This window comes from Mastigoproctus giganteus, chromosome 6 (genome assembly GCF_048544385.1).
Source record: "Mastigoproctus giganteus isolate SK-2022 chromosome 6, ASM4854438v1, whole genome shotgun sequence".
Lineage (NCBI taxonomy): Eukaryota > Metazoa > Arthropoda > Arachnida > Uropygi > Thelyphonidae > Mastigoproctus > Mastigoproctus giganteus.
The window spans coordinates 151,418,294-151,437,271 of record NC_143580.1 but is presented as its reverse complement, the minus strand read 5'-3'; the positions used below and the strand labels follow the sequence as shown (position 1 = coordinate 151,437,271).

General features: G+C 35.4%; 1 protein-coding gene across 1 annotated transcript in view; it reads right to left on the bottom strand.

The window, feature by feature from the left end:
• The window catches only part of LOC150084658 (uncharacterized), a 350,037-nt gene that overhangs the window by 240,412 nt on the left and 90,647 nt on the right, over positions 1-18,978 (bottom strand). Inside the window, exon 6 of the mRNA XM_090375393.1 lies at positions 18,000-18,109. Coding sequence (XP_090231519.1) covers positions 18,000-18,109 — 110 coding nt within the window. The remainder of the gene's footprint in view (positions 1-17,999; positions 18,110-18,978) is intronic.

Genomic DNA, 18,978 nt, shown 5'->3' with positions numbered 1-18,978 from the left:
ATTTCATCCGTAGTAGCTGATAATTTTTCCCCACGATGTTCAGATTTCTAACTACAAATCTTTTGTTCCAAAGATCCAACCAACCAATACTTGTGGTAAATCATTAAAATGCTTACAATATTCTAAAACCTCAGCCTGTAAAATCAGGCTTCCTTTGTCTCTCATCTGTGTGAACCACAAAAAAAGAGCTCAGTTTGTTCAAATTCTCCCTCCATTATTTTTCTATTCAAATTTTCATTATCACAGATTCTCTTTGTGAACTTTTTTGGAAATTTTTCAATTTTTGCTCCCTTTCTCCTCCAGTTACTTTAAAATCTAAGTCTCTAGCCATTTTTCTTTTGTTTTTTCTTGATTCAAGCATTTGATTGCATTCAACTTCATATCTAAAGACACAACAGCAACACACTTCTGTTTTCCACTCATAGTGTTTCATCACCATCAGCCATTTTCAATCCACTGCAGGATGAAGGCCTCTCCAGCAACTTTCCAGTTCCTTCTGTTTTGTGCAATGGCCATCCATTTACTACCCACAAACTCATGAATTTCATCTGTCCATCTCCGTCGTTGTCTTCCAAGTTTTCTTCTAGCTCCTCGAGTACCATTCTGTTATTTTCTTAGTCCATCTGTCATCATGTCTTCGAGCTATGTGTCTTGCCCAAGACCATTTTAGTTCTTTAGTTTTGATAAGAATGTTCTTTAGTTGAGTTTGCTGCCTAATCCCTGTGTTTCTCTTCTTAACAGTCTGACTCCCAATATAATTTGTTCCATTCTTCACTGTGTTGTTCTCAGCTTCTCTTCCATTCTTTTGGTGAGTGGCCAAGTTTCACTTCCATAAGTCATGGTGGGGAGTATACATTGGTTCATTATTTTACAGGATATAATGATTTTATGTTTCAGACAAATTGGGATATTGCTTCTCAGTATGTGACTATATTTCCTGAATGCTATCCATCCGAAATTTATTCTTCTCTTGACTTCGAGCCAGTTATCATTATTACAGCTAATGACTTGTCCCAGATAAGTATATGATTCCATCTTTTCAATTACTGCTTCTTCAACCATTATATCCCTTTCTGTGGCATACTTGTTCATCATTACTTTTGTTTTAGCCATATTCATCTTTAGTCCAAAATCCTTACTAACTCTGCATAACTGATTAAGATTTTCCTCTAATTCTTTGGGATCATGGCTTATGACCACAATGTCATCTGTAGATCGTAAATAGTTTAAGTACTCTCCATTCACAATTACTCCTTTCTCCGACCAGTCTAATCTTCTGAAAGCTTTCTCAAGGGCGACTGTAAACAACTTTGGAGATATTGTCTCCTTGTCAACTCCTTTCTCAATTTTAAATTTCCTACTGTCTTTGTCTCGTCTAATAAAGGAGGTAATGTTCTCATATTTTCTTCAAAATCACAATATATGAGGTATCTATGCCTTGTCTTTCCTGTGCCCAAAACATTGCCTTATGCTGTATGGAATCAAATGCCTTTCATAATCCACAAATGCCAGGCATAATGGTGTTTTATATTCATTTGCTTTCTCCATTAGATGTGATATTACATGAAGGTGATCCATAGTTGAGAATGCTATCCTAAAGCCAGCTTTGCTCTTTCAGTTGATTTTCATCAAGTATTCTTTCTAATCTGTTAGTAATGACCCTTGTGAACAACTTGTAGATGTGGGATAACAAGCTAATTGGCCTATAATTTCCAATTTCTGATTTATCTACTTTCTTATGCGGCAGAACTATGATTGCATTATTCCACTCTTTAGGTGTGCCTTTTCTAATGAATTTTGTGTGTTATGTCTCTTCCTCCCAATTTTAACAACTCTACAGTAACTTCATCTTCCCCCCCCCACGGGGCTTTATGATTCTTCATTATCTTCAACGCATGTTCTACCTAATCAGGAAGGATATTGGGTATGTCGTATGTGCTACTAATTTGTGATCCATCTTCCCACTGCTGGCACCATTCCCTCGCTCCTTGTATAATTCTCTATAGTAGTCTTCTGCTATTTGAATTATGCTTTCTCTGCTATTTATAAGTAAACCATCACTATTCTTCAGTTTCAGTATCATTTGTCTTTCTGTATTACTGCTCATGGCTGCTGATTTAAGTCCTTTGTTTTCCCTTAATGCTTGTTCTACTTCTCTTGTGTTAAATCTTCATATGTCCTCTCTGAGTCTCTGTCTAATGGCTTTGCATAACTCAGTATACTCAATTTTCTCCTTGTCAGTGTTTATCTTGCTCTTCATTTGTCATCCTCGGTTCATCATGACAAGCGTTTCTTGACTAATTTTTTATTCTTTGGATTTCTTTTTACTTATAAGTTTCTTTGGTTTTATCACTTTCAGAAAGTTATAATATTCCTCGTCGATATCTTGGTCCTGAGCAGTCTGCAGAAGCTCAAACTTAAGTTCCAGTACATACTGCTTTTGTCCTCTTCTGTTATCTCAAAGACCTTCATATTATTTACTCAAGTCAGTTTTTTCCTTTCTTTTCTTAGATCTATAACAAGTGTGCACCTTACCATTCTGTGATCACTTCCAACATTAATCTTGTTCAGTATGGTAACATCATTCACAATATATTTTCTGTTAGTGAGAATGAAGTTGATTTCATTAGTTGTTAATCCATTTGGGCTCTTCCATGTCCACTTTCTGTTCACCTATTTCTTGAAAAATGTGTTCATTACTGACAATCCTTGAGATTCTGCAAATTCCACAAGTCTTTCATCTCTTTCACCAATTCCAAGATTTCCTATAGTTCCCCTTTCTGCACTGTTTTGTCTCTTTCCAACCTTAGCACTGAAGTCCCCCATAATGATAGTGTAGTGGGTTTTCTGCTCGTCTAGAAGACTCTCAATTTCTGTGTATATTTCTTCAACCTCTTCGTCATCATGGTTCGATGTTGGTGCATAAATCATTATAGCCTTTAGCTTGTATCACTTAGAAATCCCGAGTAGTAGTCTAGACACCCTTGGTGATGTACTTTTGAATTCCAAAATGTTGTTTTTTATATCTTTATGGACCAGAAAGCCAACTCCACCTTCGCTACTTTCACTGTTTCCATTGGTGTACAGCAGATTTCCACTTGATAAACTTATGATTCAATTCTTCTTCTTGTTTCAGCCATGATATTCCAATTCACATTTTCTAACTCCTTTTCCAGCTCTAATATCCTGTCTTCACCGATGAGCAATCTTACGGTGTAACAGGCCAAGTTCAGTTTCCGTGCATGGCAGCCTGGACGTACCCCGAGATTCTTAGCACCCTCTGCTTCCACTGTGATCCTCTCACTGCCATAAGAGGGGGAGTGAAAGTGCATAGTGCTTATACTAACCCTAGATGAAACATGGCAAATAAAAAAAAATTGGAAAATTAGAGTAAAATTTTTAAATCTTTATTTCTTTATTATTTAATCTTTAATTAAATCTTTAAATTGTTTTTATTAAATCTTTAAAATTAAAGAGTAAAAAGCCATGATATCAACAAATATAAACAATCAGCATTGCTCAACAGTCAACTGGTGTGAGTTCCTACTCTGTACTGAACCACATACTCTTGCCTTTGATCACAAAGTACAGTAGAATCTAGATAAGAAATTCCCACATAAGAAGTTTTCCCCTGTACTAGGTTTGGTTTCTCAAGTTCCTTCAACTTTATATATTGTAATGCATTATTTTCCCACGTAAGAAGTTTCCCAGGTAAAAAGTTTGTGATAAAGAATACACAATGTATTATTATAATGATGTGTTCCCACTTAATACATTTTTTAAATATAAAAATTCTTTATTTCTACACACGTCAACCATGCGAAGATTTTGCCGTTAAGTTCTCACATTTCTGAATTACTTACTGGATTGTTGCTGTGTCTTATTGTAATTGTGACCTTTTAAGGTACGTTGAAAGCTAAACTTATAATACTGTACTTTATTTATTTCTGTAGATTACCATTAGTATTTTTGGTAAATCTTTAAAGAATAACCGTATTTTTGTCTATCTACGATGCTGGCTCTAATTATTCGTCTCTCCTTGGCAATTTTATCTGAACGCTACAAATATTAATTATTAATTATACTATTTTATAATTTGGAAGGATGAACTACAAAGGAATAAAAAGAAAGGCTTTGATATTAAAAGAAAAACTTGATGTCACAAAAACGGTAGAATCAAATCCCTCTGCACACGAGTCGAGGTGGCAAAAAAACTTAATATGGCAATTTCTACAGTACGTGGAATTATGTCATGAAAAAAAGTGTTGAACTCAAATGCCCTTAATGTTTCCTGTAAAGTTAAAAGGAGATGAACTAGAAAATATGGAGATGTGGAGAAGGCATTAGTGGTTTGGGTCAAGAAGATATCTGTTGCTGCAAATGTTCCAGTTAATAGCAATTTGTTGAGAAAGAAGGGCATCAAAATTGCTGATAGGCTTGGAGTGGATTTCATTCCTTCCAACTGGTGGATTGATAGATTTAAGAAGAAATATGGTTTAGTTTACAAAGTAATTTGCAGAGATTCTTCTAGTGAGAATATGTTACAAGTTGATGAGTGGAGAAAAAGGAAACTACATGTTTTGATCAAACAATATAGAAAGTGTGATATTTTTAATGTTGATGATTAGAACTCTTTTATAACCTACTTCCTAATAAGACATGCATTCAAAGGACAGAACTACCATGGGGCAAAGTTTTACAGTGCTAGTGGGGGCTAATATGGATGGCTCAGAGAAACTACCATTGCTTGTGACAAGTAACCCCAGCTGTTTTAAACATGTGAAAACGCTTCCATGTAAATAAAGGAACAATAAATCAGCATGTTTTATTGTTCCTATGCTCCTTTTGATGAGTATTTAAAAGCTCTAGATTCAAAGATGGCAGGAGAGGATGGAAAAATTCTTTTATTTGTCAACAAATGCCCCGCTCATCCGAAAAACAACGAGCACTTAAACAATGTCCATGTGGAGTTCTTCCTTGGGTATTCCACGTCAGTTGTGCAACCAATTAGGGAGTGATCAAAGTTTTAAAGATACATTTTCATAAGTACCTTGTACATAAATTGCTTACCCTTGTGAAACTGAATGGAAAAGCTAAAAAGTTCAAAATTTCTTTGCTAAATGCAATGAACTATTTAGAAGCATCATGGGACACACTGAGCCCTACTGTTATAATTAATTCCTTTAAAAAGACTGGGATCTATAATGATATAGAAGAAAATGTTTAGTGTTGAAAGTGATGAACAGGAAGAAATTCCTTTTGACGAATGGATTTCTTACAGAGTAGTTTGGGATTTACAGTAAATTTTTATGATTATGTTGCTATAGACAATGATGTCATTGCATGTGAATTGCAAAATATTGAAGATATTTGCAATGAAGATCAAAAGATGACTAATAGTGAGTCTGAACAAGAAGATGAGCCTGCTGTACCAACATTCCGAGATGCAATGCTTGGCTTCTCTTCACTGCAGCAATTCATTCATAGTGTGCCTGATGATCCTGAGTCAATGTTGAAATGTGTTAGGGAAATTTATTTATTCTGTATGAAGCTCTCCCCAAAATATTTGAAGCAGTCTTCTCTGGAAAACTACTTGAAAAATTCTAAACATTTTTTAGTTATTTTTTTGTACTAGTTGTAATTATTGTAATTGATTTTTATTATTCTCATTACCTTTCTTCTCATTGCATCCTTGTTATAATTTTGAATTCTTATTAAATCATGACTAATAAATATTGTTTTGCATTAAATGACAATTTTTATTCTTGATAGTTTCCCTACAATTCACATGTATGTGAATCTTTTCATTTTTATTTGTATAGTAAATATTTCATACCTTTAGGTCATTTTTCCTTCGAAGTTCTAAACCTCCAGTCCACTGGAAAATTTTTTATCTGGGTTCTATTGTATATAAAACTTTTCAACAATTCACCTCAGATAATGCAGAACTTCAGTTAATCGGGCCTCTACTGTATAAGACATTCCACACACAATTCAGCAGAATGGACTCTGCAACACGCCGTATGAACAATAATCCAATAAAGGACTTCCAAAGCTGCTTCAATAACCTCCTGAGGCATTGATAATTTTGTATGCAAAAAGAGACTATTTCAAAGGAGGAAAGTCAATTAATTTGAACACCTTCCATGATGATGGGCAAATTTTATGTATAATCTAAAATGTTTTGATAGTATTTCCTTCAAGTAAATATTATTATAAAATCTATTATGAACAGAAGTCAATTTGTATATTCTCTCTTACATTTATTCATTCAAGTAAGTAAGTCCCAGTTTGACTGAAGTATATTTTTCTCCCCTCTTCCTACCTTGATCAGTACTAAGTACTGATTAAGGTAGCCTTTTCACGAGTATACAAATATATATATATATATGTTTGAAGTTTTTTTCCTGTCCAATACAATATATCAACAAATTATTGCCTATATGGAAATTCCCTTGAACCTCTAGAGATACGCATTGTCATTATTATATTTACAGGAATATTGAAAATCACACAGAAATATGCAGTCTATTAACAAGATTTGAGACACAAGCTAAAATTGAAATAATTCTTTGAAATTTGGATCCTGAAGATTGAAAAAAACTGAGTCCAATAATAGATATATAAGCATCAAAGATTACTGCAAAGAAAAATTGACTATTTTTTATGTGGTTTATAACTTTTTAAAAAATTTTGGTAATAATCCTACTCTAGTATTTTCAAGGTCATGATTAATATTAAAATAATTAATATTTTAATAATCAATTATTAATATTTAAAAAATAATCAACATTTAAAAGGATTTCAATATTGCATAATTTTTAAATTCTTAAAAACTCAAATTCCTATAAAAATACATGAAAAATGCCTAAAACCTTCTCATGAAGGAGGTAATAAAATAAATATTATTCAAATGACAAGAGTTGAAGGACATTATTATGCATGCAGAAAATAATAATTTCATGAAGAAACATATTGCCCTCCATTGAAAGAACATAATTTAAATATTTAATAATCTACAGGAGATCTATGGTTAGTAAGCATATTGCTGATTAACCATACATTGCAATCTTCAGATTTTTTAGAACACTATGGTGCCTACTTTTGTGGAAAAATAGCTAAACTATATAGTAGAGCTAATTAAAATATCTACGTTCAGAAAATGTATACACTGAGTTCTTTTATTACAGCTAAGAGAGATGATGAAGTCAAGAAGTGTGTGTGTGTGTGTGTGTGTGTGTGTGTGTGTGTGTGTGTGTGTGTGTGTGTGTGTGTGTGTGTGTGTGTGTGTGTGTGTGTGTGTGAATGTGTGAGAAAGCAAACAACTTGGGGCAAAGCAGTCAGGATGTCAACTATCAGTAGCGATGCTTCATGCATTAAGTAACTGCAGATAAAGGAACCACTAGGTGGCAGTGATCACAGTGTGCTGATGTGGGATTTACTCAAAGAAGTAACTACCACCAGGAGTAAAGGGAAGGGTTTTTGCTTTCGTAAAGATGACCACGGTGGTCTGAGAGTGTTTTTAAATTCTATACAGTGCGACCAACTGATGTTACCTACAGCAAATTCTAAATGGGAATCATTCAAAGAATTAATCTTGGAAGTTACCAGGCTTTTCACCAACTAAGAAATATTGTTCAAGGTTTAGGCCTAAATGGATGTCAGATGAACTAATGAGACATACAGCAAAGAAGAAAAATGCATGGGATACATATAAATTAACAGGTAATAGTAATAATGGCATCTGATGCAAGAAAGCAAGCATATGAGCTTATGTAGCATCAGCCAAAAAAAAAAAAAAATTCACACAACCATTCTCTCTAAATGTTTGTCCAATCCCTCCTTAAATTTATTTAACCTATCAACTTCCACAACAAGAAATGGAAGTTTGTTCCAGCAATTAACCACACACAGGCTAAAGGCAAATTTCCGCACATCTATTCTACAGCTGTCTTTCCTCAATTTGAATTTATGCCCCCTAAGGTTCGTAATCTGAACAAGTGGAAGAATCCCATTAGAATTCACCATGATCCACCTATTCAAGGCCTTACACGCCTCAATCAGATCACCTCGCAGGTGCCTATTCTCCAGCCACTGCAATTTGCAGAACTTAAGCCTCTCTTGGTAAGAGGATCCCTTCATTCCCCTCACCAATCTTGCTGCCCTTCTCTGTACATGCTCAAGCAAATCTACATCCTTCCTAAACCTGTACACAGTACTCAAGGCATGGCCTGACCATTGCCTTATACAGAGGGACAATCACCTCCTTTTCCCTGCTAGCAAAATTCCTGTATATCATTGACAAAACCCTATGACCTGCTCTGGCAGCCTGTCTGCATTGCTCAGAACACTTCATATCTGACTGCACAATTACTCCCAGGTCTTTTTCATTTTCTACCACCCTAAGTGTAGTACCACACAGTTGGTACATTCCTCTAGGGTTACTTCTACCCATATGCAGTACTTTGCATTTGTCAATGTTAAACTTCAGTTGTCAATTCTCAGCCCACCTTTCCAAATTTTCTAGATCCTGTTGCAGTAGCACACTGCTATTACTGTCATTAACAACCCTGCCAACATATCTATCATCTGCAAATTTCGACACTAAGCCTGATATACCTTCATCAATATCACTGATAAATATACAAAACAACAGTGGACCCAACACCAAACCCTGTGGGACTCCACTAATAACATTAGTCCACAAAGAGCAGCACCCATTGAAGGTGACATAGAAGCCTGTGGTAAACATAAGCTGGTCTGTAATCAAGTCACAAAGGAGGTTAGGCAGGCAAGGGCAGATTACAAGAAATCTTTGGAAAAGGATGTAAAGGAAAACAGCAAAAAGTTCTTTCTTTATGTAAATTCTAGAAGAAAGGGGATGAATCAGATTGGTCCACTTGAATCAGGGGATGAATCAGATTGGTCCACATGAACTGTTGATGATCTGGCTCAGATAGCTAACAAATTGAATGAGTATTTTGCATCAACATTTACACACATGAGGAGTTATTCATGGAAGGGAATGCCAGAGGTGTATTAAACTCTGGCAGTGATCTAAATGATATTGTAATAACTGAGAGCAAAGTGTAGCTGAAATTGTTGAAAATAGAAAGGCACCTGGGGTGGATGGGATCTTTTCAGTTACATTAAGGGAGGCAGCAAAGGAACTGTTTGTTTTTGTTTGGTTTTAGGAGCATTAGCAAATAAGGCCATATTGCTCCGGGAATATGCGGTGGTCATTCCCTGACCTTTCTGCATCCTCCGTATTTGGTGGTGACGGGCTCGAACCCCGGTCTAATCAAGAAGCGTGTGCTACGCACTGTTGCTCCTTCCCACCTGGCTAAGGAGGCGCCTCGCAAAGGAACTAAGCAAACCCTTAGCCATAATTATGAGAGCTTCCTTGGACTCTCAGGGGGAGGTACCTATGGACTGGAGATGTACCCCAATTCACAAAGGAGGATCAAAGGGTGACACGAGTAATTACAGACTGTTAGTTTAAATTCTGTTGCGGGGAAATTAATTTAATGGAGGCACTGGTTAAAGAAGCACTTCAAGATTATCTAGACAAGACTTCAGTTATAGTATGGTCACAGCATGGGTTTGTTAAGAGGAAGCCTTGCTGACCAATTTTGTTTGGATGCTATGATGTTGTCACAAAGGAACTGGATGCAAAGAATAATTTTCATATTATACATTTGGATCTTAGGATCGGTTTTGATACTGTTGCACATGGAAGACTGCTGTACAAATTGGAGCAGTGTGGCATTAATGGCAAGTTGCTGCACTGGATAAAGGGATGGTTGAGTGGGAGGAGAGAGAGAGAGAGAGAGAGAGAGAGAGAGAGAGAGAGAGAGAGAGAGAGAGAGAGAGAGAGAGAGAGAGAGAGAGAGAGAGAGAGAGAGAAGGGGGGGATAATCAATGGACAATGCTCTTCATGGACTAATGTTATTAGTGGAGTCCCCTAGGGTTCAGTGTTGGGTCCATTGTTGTTTTCTGTATTTATTAATTGTATTGAAAGATATATCAGGCTTAATGTCTAAGTTTGCAGGCGATACTAAGATTTGTAGGGTATTAAGGACACAAATGACAGTACGCTAAGGTCGGCAAGGTTGTTAATGACAGTATGCTACTACAACAGTATGTAGAAAAGTCAAGCGGATGGGCTGAGAGGTGGCAACTGAAGTTTAACAGTGACAAATGTAAAGTATTGCATATGGTAGCAGTAACCTCAGAGTAACATACCAACTGTGCAGTGCTACATTCAGGGTAGTAGAGAATGAAAAATACCTGGGAGTAATTGTGCTGCCAGATATGAAGTTTCTGAGCAGTGCAGACGGTTTTCAAGAGTAGCTCATGGTGTCTTGTCAATGATACACAGGAATTTTTCAAGCAGGGACATGCCAGTGATTATCCCCTTGAATGAGGCAATGGTCAGGCCACAACTTGAGTACTGTATACAGGTCTGGAGGCCTAATTTCAGGAAGGATGTAGGGCTGCTGGAACTAGAACAGAGAAGGGCAACAAGATTAGTGAATGGAGCAAAGGGTTGCCCTTACGAAGAAAGGTTAAAGTTAAGTTCTGCAAATTACAGTGTCTGGAGACTAAGCACCTGCAAGGTGCTCTGACTGAGGTGTATAAGGCTTTGAATGGTTTGAGCAAGCTCGATGCTGATGGAATTCTTCCTCTTGCCCAGATTAATAGTCATAAATTCAAATTGAGGAAAGACAATTGTAGAATACATGTGCAGAAATCTGCCTTTAGCTAGCAGATGGTTAATTACTGGAACAAACTTCCATCTATCGTTGTAGAAGTGGACAGATTAAATAAATTCAAGGCAGAACTAGACACACATTTGGAGTGAATGGATGGGTGAAATGGGAAGGGTTTTTTTTGGCTGATGCTGTATAAGCTTGCTATTTTGTTTGATATTGGTTTCACTTGTTCTCATCTAGGAAGGCTCATCCAAAACAAGCCAAAAATCAATATCAGACAACAAAGCAATATTCAACCACCAGAGTGCCTAGTCCTAAGTCTTTTCCTTCTATATATTAATTTCCCTTTAATTTCATCATGTAACAGAATTTGTAACAGAAGTACACAATATATAATTTATCAGATTGTAGATATCTAAATATATTCTCTTATATAGTTTAATTATTATTCCACAGGAAAAAGGCACCACAGAATTCCAAAACATCTGGAATAGTAGCAGAGACTTAGCTAAAGATGAAGTCATCAATTTAGTGAAAGCTATTACAATGAAATTACACATCTGCTGATTACACATACACAAAAGCAGATACCAAGTGTTGAGTGTAATGATATGATAATCAGGAATATTTATCAAATCCAGCTATATATCTAATAAGTAAGATATCTGTAGTCCTAACTTAGTCTTATCTTTGTAAATGTATCTAGTCTATTTATCTACATATTTGTATCATTTATCCGTTTACAGGGTTCTCTGGGATCGCCCTATAATCTGCTAACATCATCTAAGTTGTAGAGATTTGTGTTTGTGAACGTGCCACTGGTCTACTTTGTGGATAATTCTTGTCCCTTGCCACTGGGGAAAGGAGGAAGGACACCTGCACTACTTGTTGATGCTCTGTGCTGCCTGTGTTAGATCTTAGTTGTGAAATTAATGATCTGGATTTAATATATGCCCCGGTCTGCCTTCCTCACAATATGGTCAGTAGCTCAAATTGATGACATGACAATTCCTAAGTCTCCTCAAACACCTTTACACAGACTTTGGATGAAGATATATCATCTTGTGGAGATGAACAAATGGTAGTATCTGATAATAAAAAAAAAAAACATATATACCATCCCACAAGAGAGAACCTCATTTTGATTATCCAAATGGAACTAAATGACCTGATTTGAGATTCGCATCTTTCTAAGAGTCAAGCTGAGCTCTTGGATTCCATATGTTGAGTGAGCAAGTTCCATCAAGGATGGTACATAGTACAACACTAAACCATATGTGGATATTGTAGCTGCAAAGGTGATTTAATTTTTTTCTATGACAGGATATCTCACTCTTCTAGACTGTTTTTCATGACTTAAGGGATGATCTAAGTCCAAGCATAACTTCAAAGAAAATATTGTTGTTTTCTGTGTAAAAAAGCACAGCAAGGGGTTCCCATTACATTGTCAAGAACTGATAATCTGAAACAGCACATATTACTAGAACATTCATCATTCGCCACTAGTTGATAGTGAAAAAGATTTTATTGCTTCCTCTTTACATAGGATTAGGCTTAATAAAATTATTTCTAAAGTTAATAGACATAACTCCATATAGTCCACTAAGTCAAAGTTTTACCATTGAAAGCAGTGAAGTTGAGTTGTCTCAACATAAGCCTTTGCTTTAATTTAAGTTAGAATATAAATTAACCCATTTATGCCTGAAGTCAGAATTTTTTATGATTTTTACAATTATGTGAGAAAGAAGGATAAATAAAATCTAATGACATGAGAAACGCAGTTTTATTCATCAAAATATGATTTACAATGAAAATGCAAGGTGTCCTATATATAGGATGCTAGGAAAATACCTTACAAAAATATATTATTTTATTTAAGTGTTACTGAATATGGTTGGCCTTGAAGCATTTTTACATGTAACTAACCCTCTATTATATTTCTCACATCTTTTTTGTTGTTGTTTTCATGTGACAATGAGCACACTGTATTTGATTTTCTTGGAGAACAACCCAATGTGTATGCAGGCCAAATCGACTTTCATTCAAGTTTTGCTGTGGTCTTCCTCACTGGCCTTGTTGTGATGTATTGCAATATCGCTCTAATAAGATCTAGCCATAGTTCTACAAAAACCTAATAGGTCCACTGTATCTTTCACTTTGCTTATTCTATGTAGCTGCAGGCATTATTCACAGCTACATCTATCATATATGTAATAATCATAGAATGCCATTGTTTTTTTTCTCGAATACCAGTTCTGTACTTTTAGATACCGATGAGTAGTGTGAAGCCTGAATAATAGGTTTAACCCCCACTGCATTTTAAGAAAGGCTCACAACATTATCGTTCTATCTGCACACCAATACTTCATCGTTTAAGTCTGTAATAAAAAGTAAAATGAGCTTCTATCCCTTTTTTTAAATAATTTTTATTTTCCACTCAACAATTTGAGTGTGTCATCACGAATGGTTCCTGTAGCTTTGACCGACATCTCTTAACTTTTCCATTAGCATTATTCTAGCAAAACAGTTGTCAAAGCATAAATGAAAAGGTTTTGGAATGTGTTTCAATAGAATTTCAGCAAATCTGAAAACAAGATATCCCCCTAACACAAAGCTAATTTCTTTTCCTGCTCCAGTTGTAGGATTTCTTCCTTGATATATGGTTCAAACCACACAAATGTCCAAGTGTTGTAGCAATGCACCAAATCTTGTAATAAGTAATTAAGTAAGTAAGTAATATGTAATAAGTAATTACATCCATGATTTCCAAAGTATTCACACTTTGACAAGTCAATGTGTGAATACTTTGGAAATCATGGATGTAGTAGTAGTAGTAGTGGCATGTGATGCAAGAAAGCAAGTGTATGAGCTTATGCAGCATCAGCCAAAAAAAAAAAAAAAAATCATACCATTCCCTCCAAATGCCTGTCCAGTTCCTCCTTAAATTTATTCAACCTATCAACTTCCACAACGACAGATGGAAGTTTGTTCCAGCAATTAAGCACCCGCTGGCTAAAGGCAAATTTCCACACATCTATTCTACATCTGTCCTTTCTTAATTTTAATTTATGCCCCCTTAGGTTCGTAATCTGAACAAGTGGAAGGATCCCATCAGAATTCAGCGTGCTCAACCCATTCAAGGCCTTATACGCCACAATAAGATCACCGCGCAGGTGCCTAGTCTCCAGCCACTGCGATTTGCAGAACTTAAACCTCTCTTGGTAAGAGGATCCCTTCATTCCCCTTACCAATCTTGTTGCCCTTCTCTGTACACGCTCAAGTAAATCTACATCCTTCCTAAAATGGGGCCTCCAGACCTGTATGCAGTACTCAAGGCGTGGCCTGACCATTGCCTTATACAGAGGGACAATCACCTCCTTCTCCCTGCTAGCAAAATTTCTATATATCATTGACAAAACCCCATGATCTGCCCTGGCAGCCTGTCTGCATTGCTCAGAAAACTTCATATCTGACTGCACAATTACCCCCAGGTCTTTTTCATTTTCTACCACCTTAAGGGTAGTACCACACAGTTGGTAAGTTTCTCTGGGATTACTTCTACCCATATGCAGCATTTGTCAAGGTTAAACTTCAGTTGCCACTTCTTAGCCCATCTGCCCAAATTATCTAGATCCTGTTCCAGTAGCACACTGCCGTTAACAACCCTGCCAACCTTTGTATAATCTGCAAACTTCAACACTAAGCCTCATATACCTTAATCAATATCATTGATAAATATACAAAACAACAGAGGACCCAACACCGAACCCTATGGGACTCCACTAATAACATTAGTCCACGAAGAGCAGCACCCATTGATTACCACCCTTTGTCTTCTCCCACTTAACCATCCTTTTATCCATTGTAGCAACTTAACCTTAATACCATTCTGCTGTAATTTGTACAATAGTTTTCCATGCACAACAGTGTCAAAAGCTTTCCAGAAATGTAAATATATGATATCAAAATTATTTTTTGCATCCAGTTCCTTTGTAACCACATCATAATATCCTATCAAATTTGTGAGACAAGACTTTACCTTAACAAACCCATGCTGTGTCTGAATTATTGCTGCAGTCTTGTCTAGATGATCCTGCAATGCATCTTTAACCAGTGACTCCATTATTTTACCCGGAACAGAAGTTAAACTAACTGGTCTGAAATTACTTGTGTCACCCTTCGATCCCCCTTTGTGAATTGGGGATACATTTGCACATCTCCAGTCCGTGGGAACCTCCCCTGAGTCCAAGGATGCTCTCATAATTATGGCTAAGGGTTTGCTTAGTTGCTTTGCCGCCTCCTTTAATATAACTGGATAGATCCCATCCACCCCAGGTGCCTTTCTTATGTTTAACTTCAACAATTTCTCCTCCACTTTGCTATCAGTTATTACAAAATCATTAAGTATCCTGCCACAATTTGATAACCTTCTGCCATTTTCAAACCTTAATAATTTCTCATGTGTGAATGTAGATGCAAAATACTCATTCAGTTTGTTTGCTATCTGAGCAGGATCATCAACAGTCGAACCATCAATGTCAAGTGGACCAATCAGATTCATCCCCTTCCTTTTAGAGTTTATACAAGTAAAGAAATCCTTGCTGTTTTTCTTAGCATCTTTTGCCAAGGATTTCTCGTAATCTGCCTTCGCCTGCCTAACCTCTTTTATGACCTGATTACAGACTAGCTTATATCTGCCATAGGCTTCTAATCCCTTGATAATTTATATGCATCCCATGCATTTTTCTTCTCTGTTACGAGTCTCATTAGATAACCATTTTGGCCTAAACCTTGAACAATATTTCTTAATAGGTATGAAACTTTTAGTAGCTTCCACGATTAATTCCTTGAATGCTTCCCACTTAGAATTTACTGTTGGTAACATCGTCAGTTTATCCTACTGTACAGAATTTAAAAACTTTCTGAGACCACTCTACTCACCATTATGGAAGCAAAAACCTTTTCCTATACCCCTGATGGTAATTAAATCTTTAAGTAAATCCCACATCAGTACACTGTGATCACTGCCACCTAGTGGTTCCTTTATCTGCAAATTCTTAATACACGAATGATCACTGCTAATAACCAGATCAAGAATGTAAACAGTTGATTTGTGGAAAACCAATTCGTTTTGGTTACAAGATGTGGTGCATTGCTACAACACTTGGACATTTGGCATGGTTTGAACCATATCAAGGAAGAAATCCTACAACTGGAGCAGAAATAGAAATGGGCTTTGTGTTAGGGGAATATATTGTTTTCAGATTTGCTGAAATTCTATTGAAACACATTCCAAAACCTTTTCATTTATACTTTGACAACTGTTTTTCAAGAATAATGCTAATGATTTCCAAAGTATTCACACACTGACTTGTCAAAGTGTGAATACTTTGGAAATCATGGGTATACTGAAAAAAACTTTTCATTCAGATGATTCATCAGAGGTCTGAGTTTAGAAAATTTATCAGAATCATCTAATTTAGTGTTGTCAGTAAAGTGTAAATTTGAAAAGACTGCCTCACATCTATCACGTCTCATTACATTGGCAGCAAAAGAATGATGAGTATCAGATGCATTTTCCCAAAACATCCTTCTTGATGCTGAATAATAGCCAAACAGAATTCCTAAGTAAGAAGCACTTCATTTCTTTGTTCGTTACCTGCAAGTTTTGATTTTTGTTGAAAACTATACCTATTGATTTCTGTGGCAAATACACTTATATCATCATCAAAGAATAATTCAAAATATAGTGATGGTGACAGATTTTGGTTTTTGAGTTGTTCCATGTGAATGTCTTCTGCTGACCAAGTTGCAATTCTAGGCTCAATGTTTCTCTTTTCTCATTTGCACTTAAGTAGATATTTCTTCATTTTTTTCCTTTGGAGGGGATTTTTTATTCCTCATCTTCAACTGAAGAATCATCTAAAGCAGCTTACGCATTAATCATGCTTACAAGCAAATTATTTATCATTCCTGGACCATCTTCTTCACCAGAACCTTCATCAGTAATATTTCCAGTTGAATTCTCAGATGGTAATATAGTAATAAAATTTATTTTCTTTATCATGGGTAGAGAGCTATCTTCAGCTGAATCCAAAATGTCATTTAGTTTTGAGTAAATTTGGATTTACTGTTGAACTGTTTAGGGTCCATTCTGCTGGGGGCGGGGGATGTCAATATGTATGTGTGAATGTATGCACATATCTATTTATGTATATAGACAAGAATGAATATATCTTGTATTGCATATATGTGTAAACTGAAAGAATCAAACGGTTGTAATATCCTTACCATCAGACATTTTGCTATGCAAATGCCTTGCATCCTAAATATACAACACTGATTTGTAAATGCATACAACCCAAGCTCATTTCTGTTGATAAACTTAAAACTTATACTGGTTAAAATTTAATGCTTTTTGATTAAAATAAACATAAAAAATGAATTTTAGAACTGACAAATACTCAAACACTTATCTGTGTGAATAGGATATGTGTGAAAATTGAAACTCAAAAATTTAGCTTTTTTGATAAGAGCCAACAATAAACCTATCACTTAAAAGTTGCAAACAACACTGAGTATATTTTCTCCAAAAATTCCTGGAACACGTGGGCATAGTACTTTTCCATTTTCTATGTAAGCACATTTCTATGAATACTATTATACTTATAAAAAGAATGCTAGGCATAAATAGGTCAATAAATCATTCTGCAGCCCTCAATGCAGAATTTTGTTTTTATTATAATGTTCTTTCATTCCACAGCAGCATCTGCTAAATGTTATATAACTGGAGAATGGTTTAGATAGTTATGAGACTTATTTTTTTCCCAGTACCTTATATTTTGTGGCCCAAAAATATCAACACATATAGAATAAAGCAAAAAATAATAAATTCACTCCTTATTTAATCTTATAATAATGTCATTCATTATGTTTCCTTTATAGCTTTTAAATAACCAAGAACAGAACTAAAGTGAATGAAGATGTCATTTAACCAAATAGCAACTTGATTTCAAAGACAATTTTATTCTTCATTTTGGTTTGACATTATCTATTTCTATACTTGTTGTTGAGGGAAAATCAATGACAAACTAGTTTCACACCTATATGCTGTGACTTGCTGCATTCACGAATGTTGCCCTATAATAATAATAAGATTGCACGATTATTTGTATATTTTCTAAGGACTAGGCTGTGGACCACACTTTGGGAAATACAAAAAATTATCTTTAAATATATCTTTTCCAGTTTAGTCAAGATATAATTATACTGAGAAAAAATAACCTGTTCAAGCACATTTTTGGCAACAATTCTGGAAAAAATACTTCTCTGTCTGCATCTGTTTTGAAGGAGAGAAGAAATTTTCTGGCTGCCTCAGAAGCTGCAAGTCTCACCTAAAATTACAAAAGCAGTTAGAATTCAGCTTGCTTATTGACAGTTATTTAAAAATAGCATAACACATATGCATTAAATACTTTGTGGAGATAAAATGGAGATAACATTGACCAAGTGGTCTTTAATATACTGTATTTAAAGAATAAAGGAGGTTAGGAAAGGGGGAGCATACTCATTTAAATTCACAAAATTCATTAGATAGCCAAGGATACCAATCTCATTTATGAATGATGGAAAATTTAAAACACTTGTTTAAAATTTAGTTCTTTTCCTTTTGTGATTAGTTAGTTTAATGTACAAAGTGCATTAAATTTCAGGCAAGTTAGCAAATAGTAAAAATTCATTATGTCACAAATAAGTCAACCAATTGATATGAAAATCTGTTAGACTCCTAAAATTTCCAAGTAAGCATTGAAATTTTGAAATGGATCAGAGCTCCTGTTCCAAATTTATAGCAATACTTCTGTAGGGGAAACTGGGGAGGGAATGCAATGAAATCAGAATTGAACTTGGAACCGTTCCAAGGACCAAAAGAATATATGTTAAAACCATTCTTTCACTTTTGCCAATTTTTGTAAGGGGAAACTAGGGCTGTGAAATCATAACTAGACCTTAAATATTCCCAAAGAACAACAAAATAGTTTGAAAATTTGGCCTTGATCCCACTTTTCCTTCTAGACTAATATGCAAAATATACTTTCATTCATATGAATAGATTTCTGTGGTGGTGGTGGTGGGTTATGACTGATTTTAAAAATTTCCAGAGACCAACAAAATATACACTGAAAATGTGGAATCGATTGAAAATTTTCTTATTAAAGAATGTCTAAACATTCAACGACATACTTCCATTACCAAGTTAGGTAAC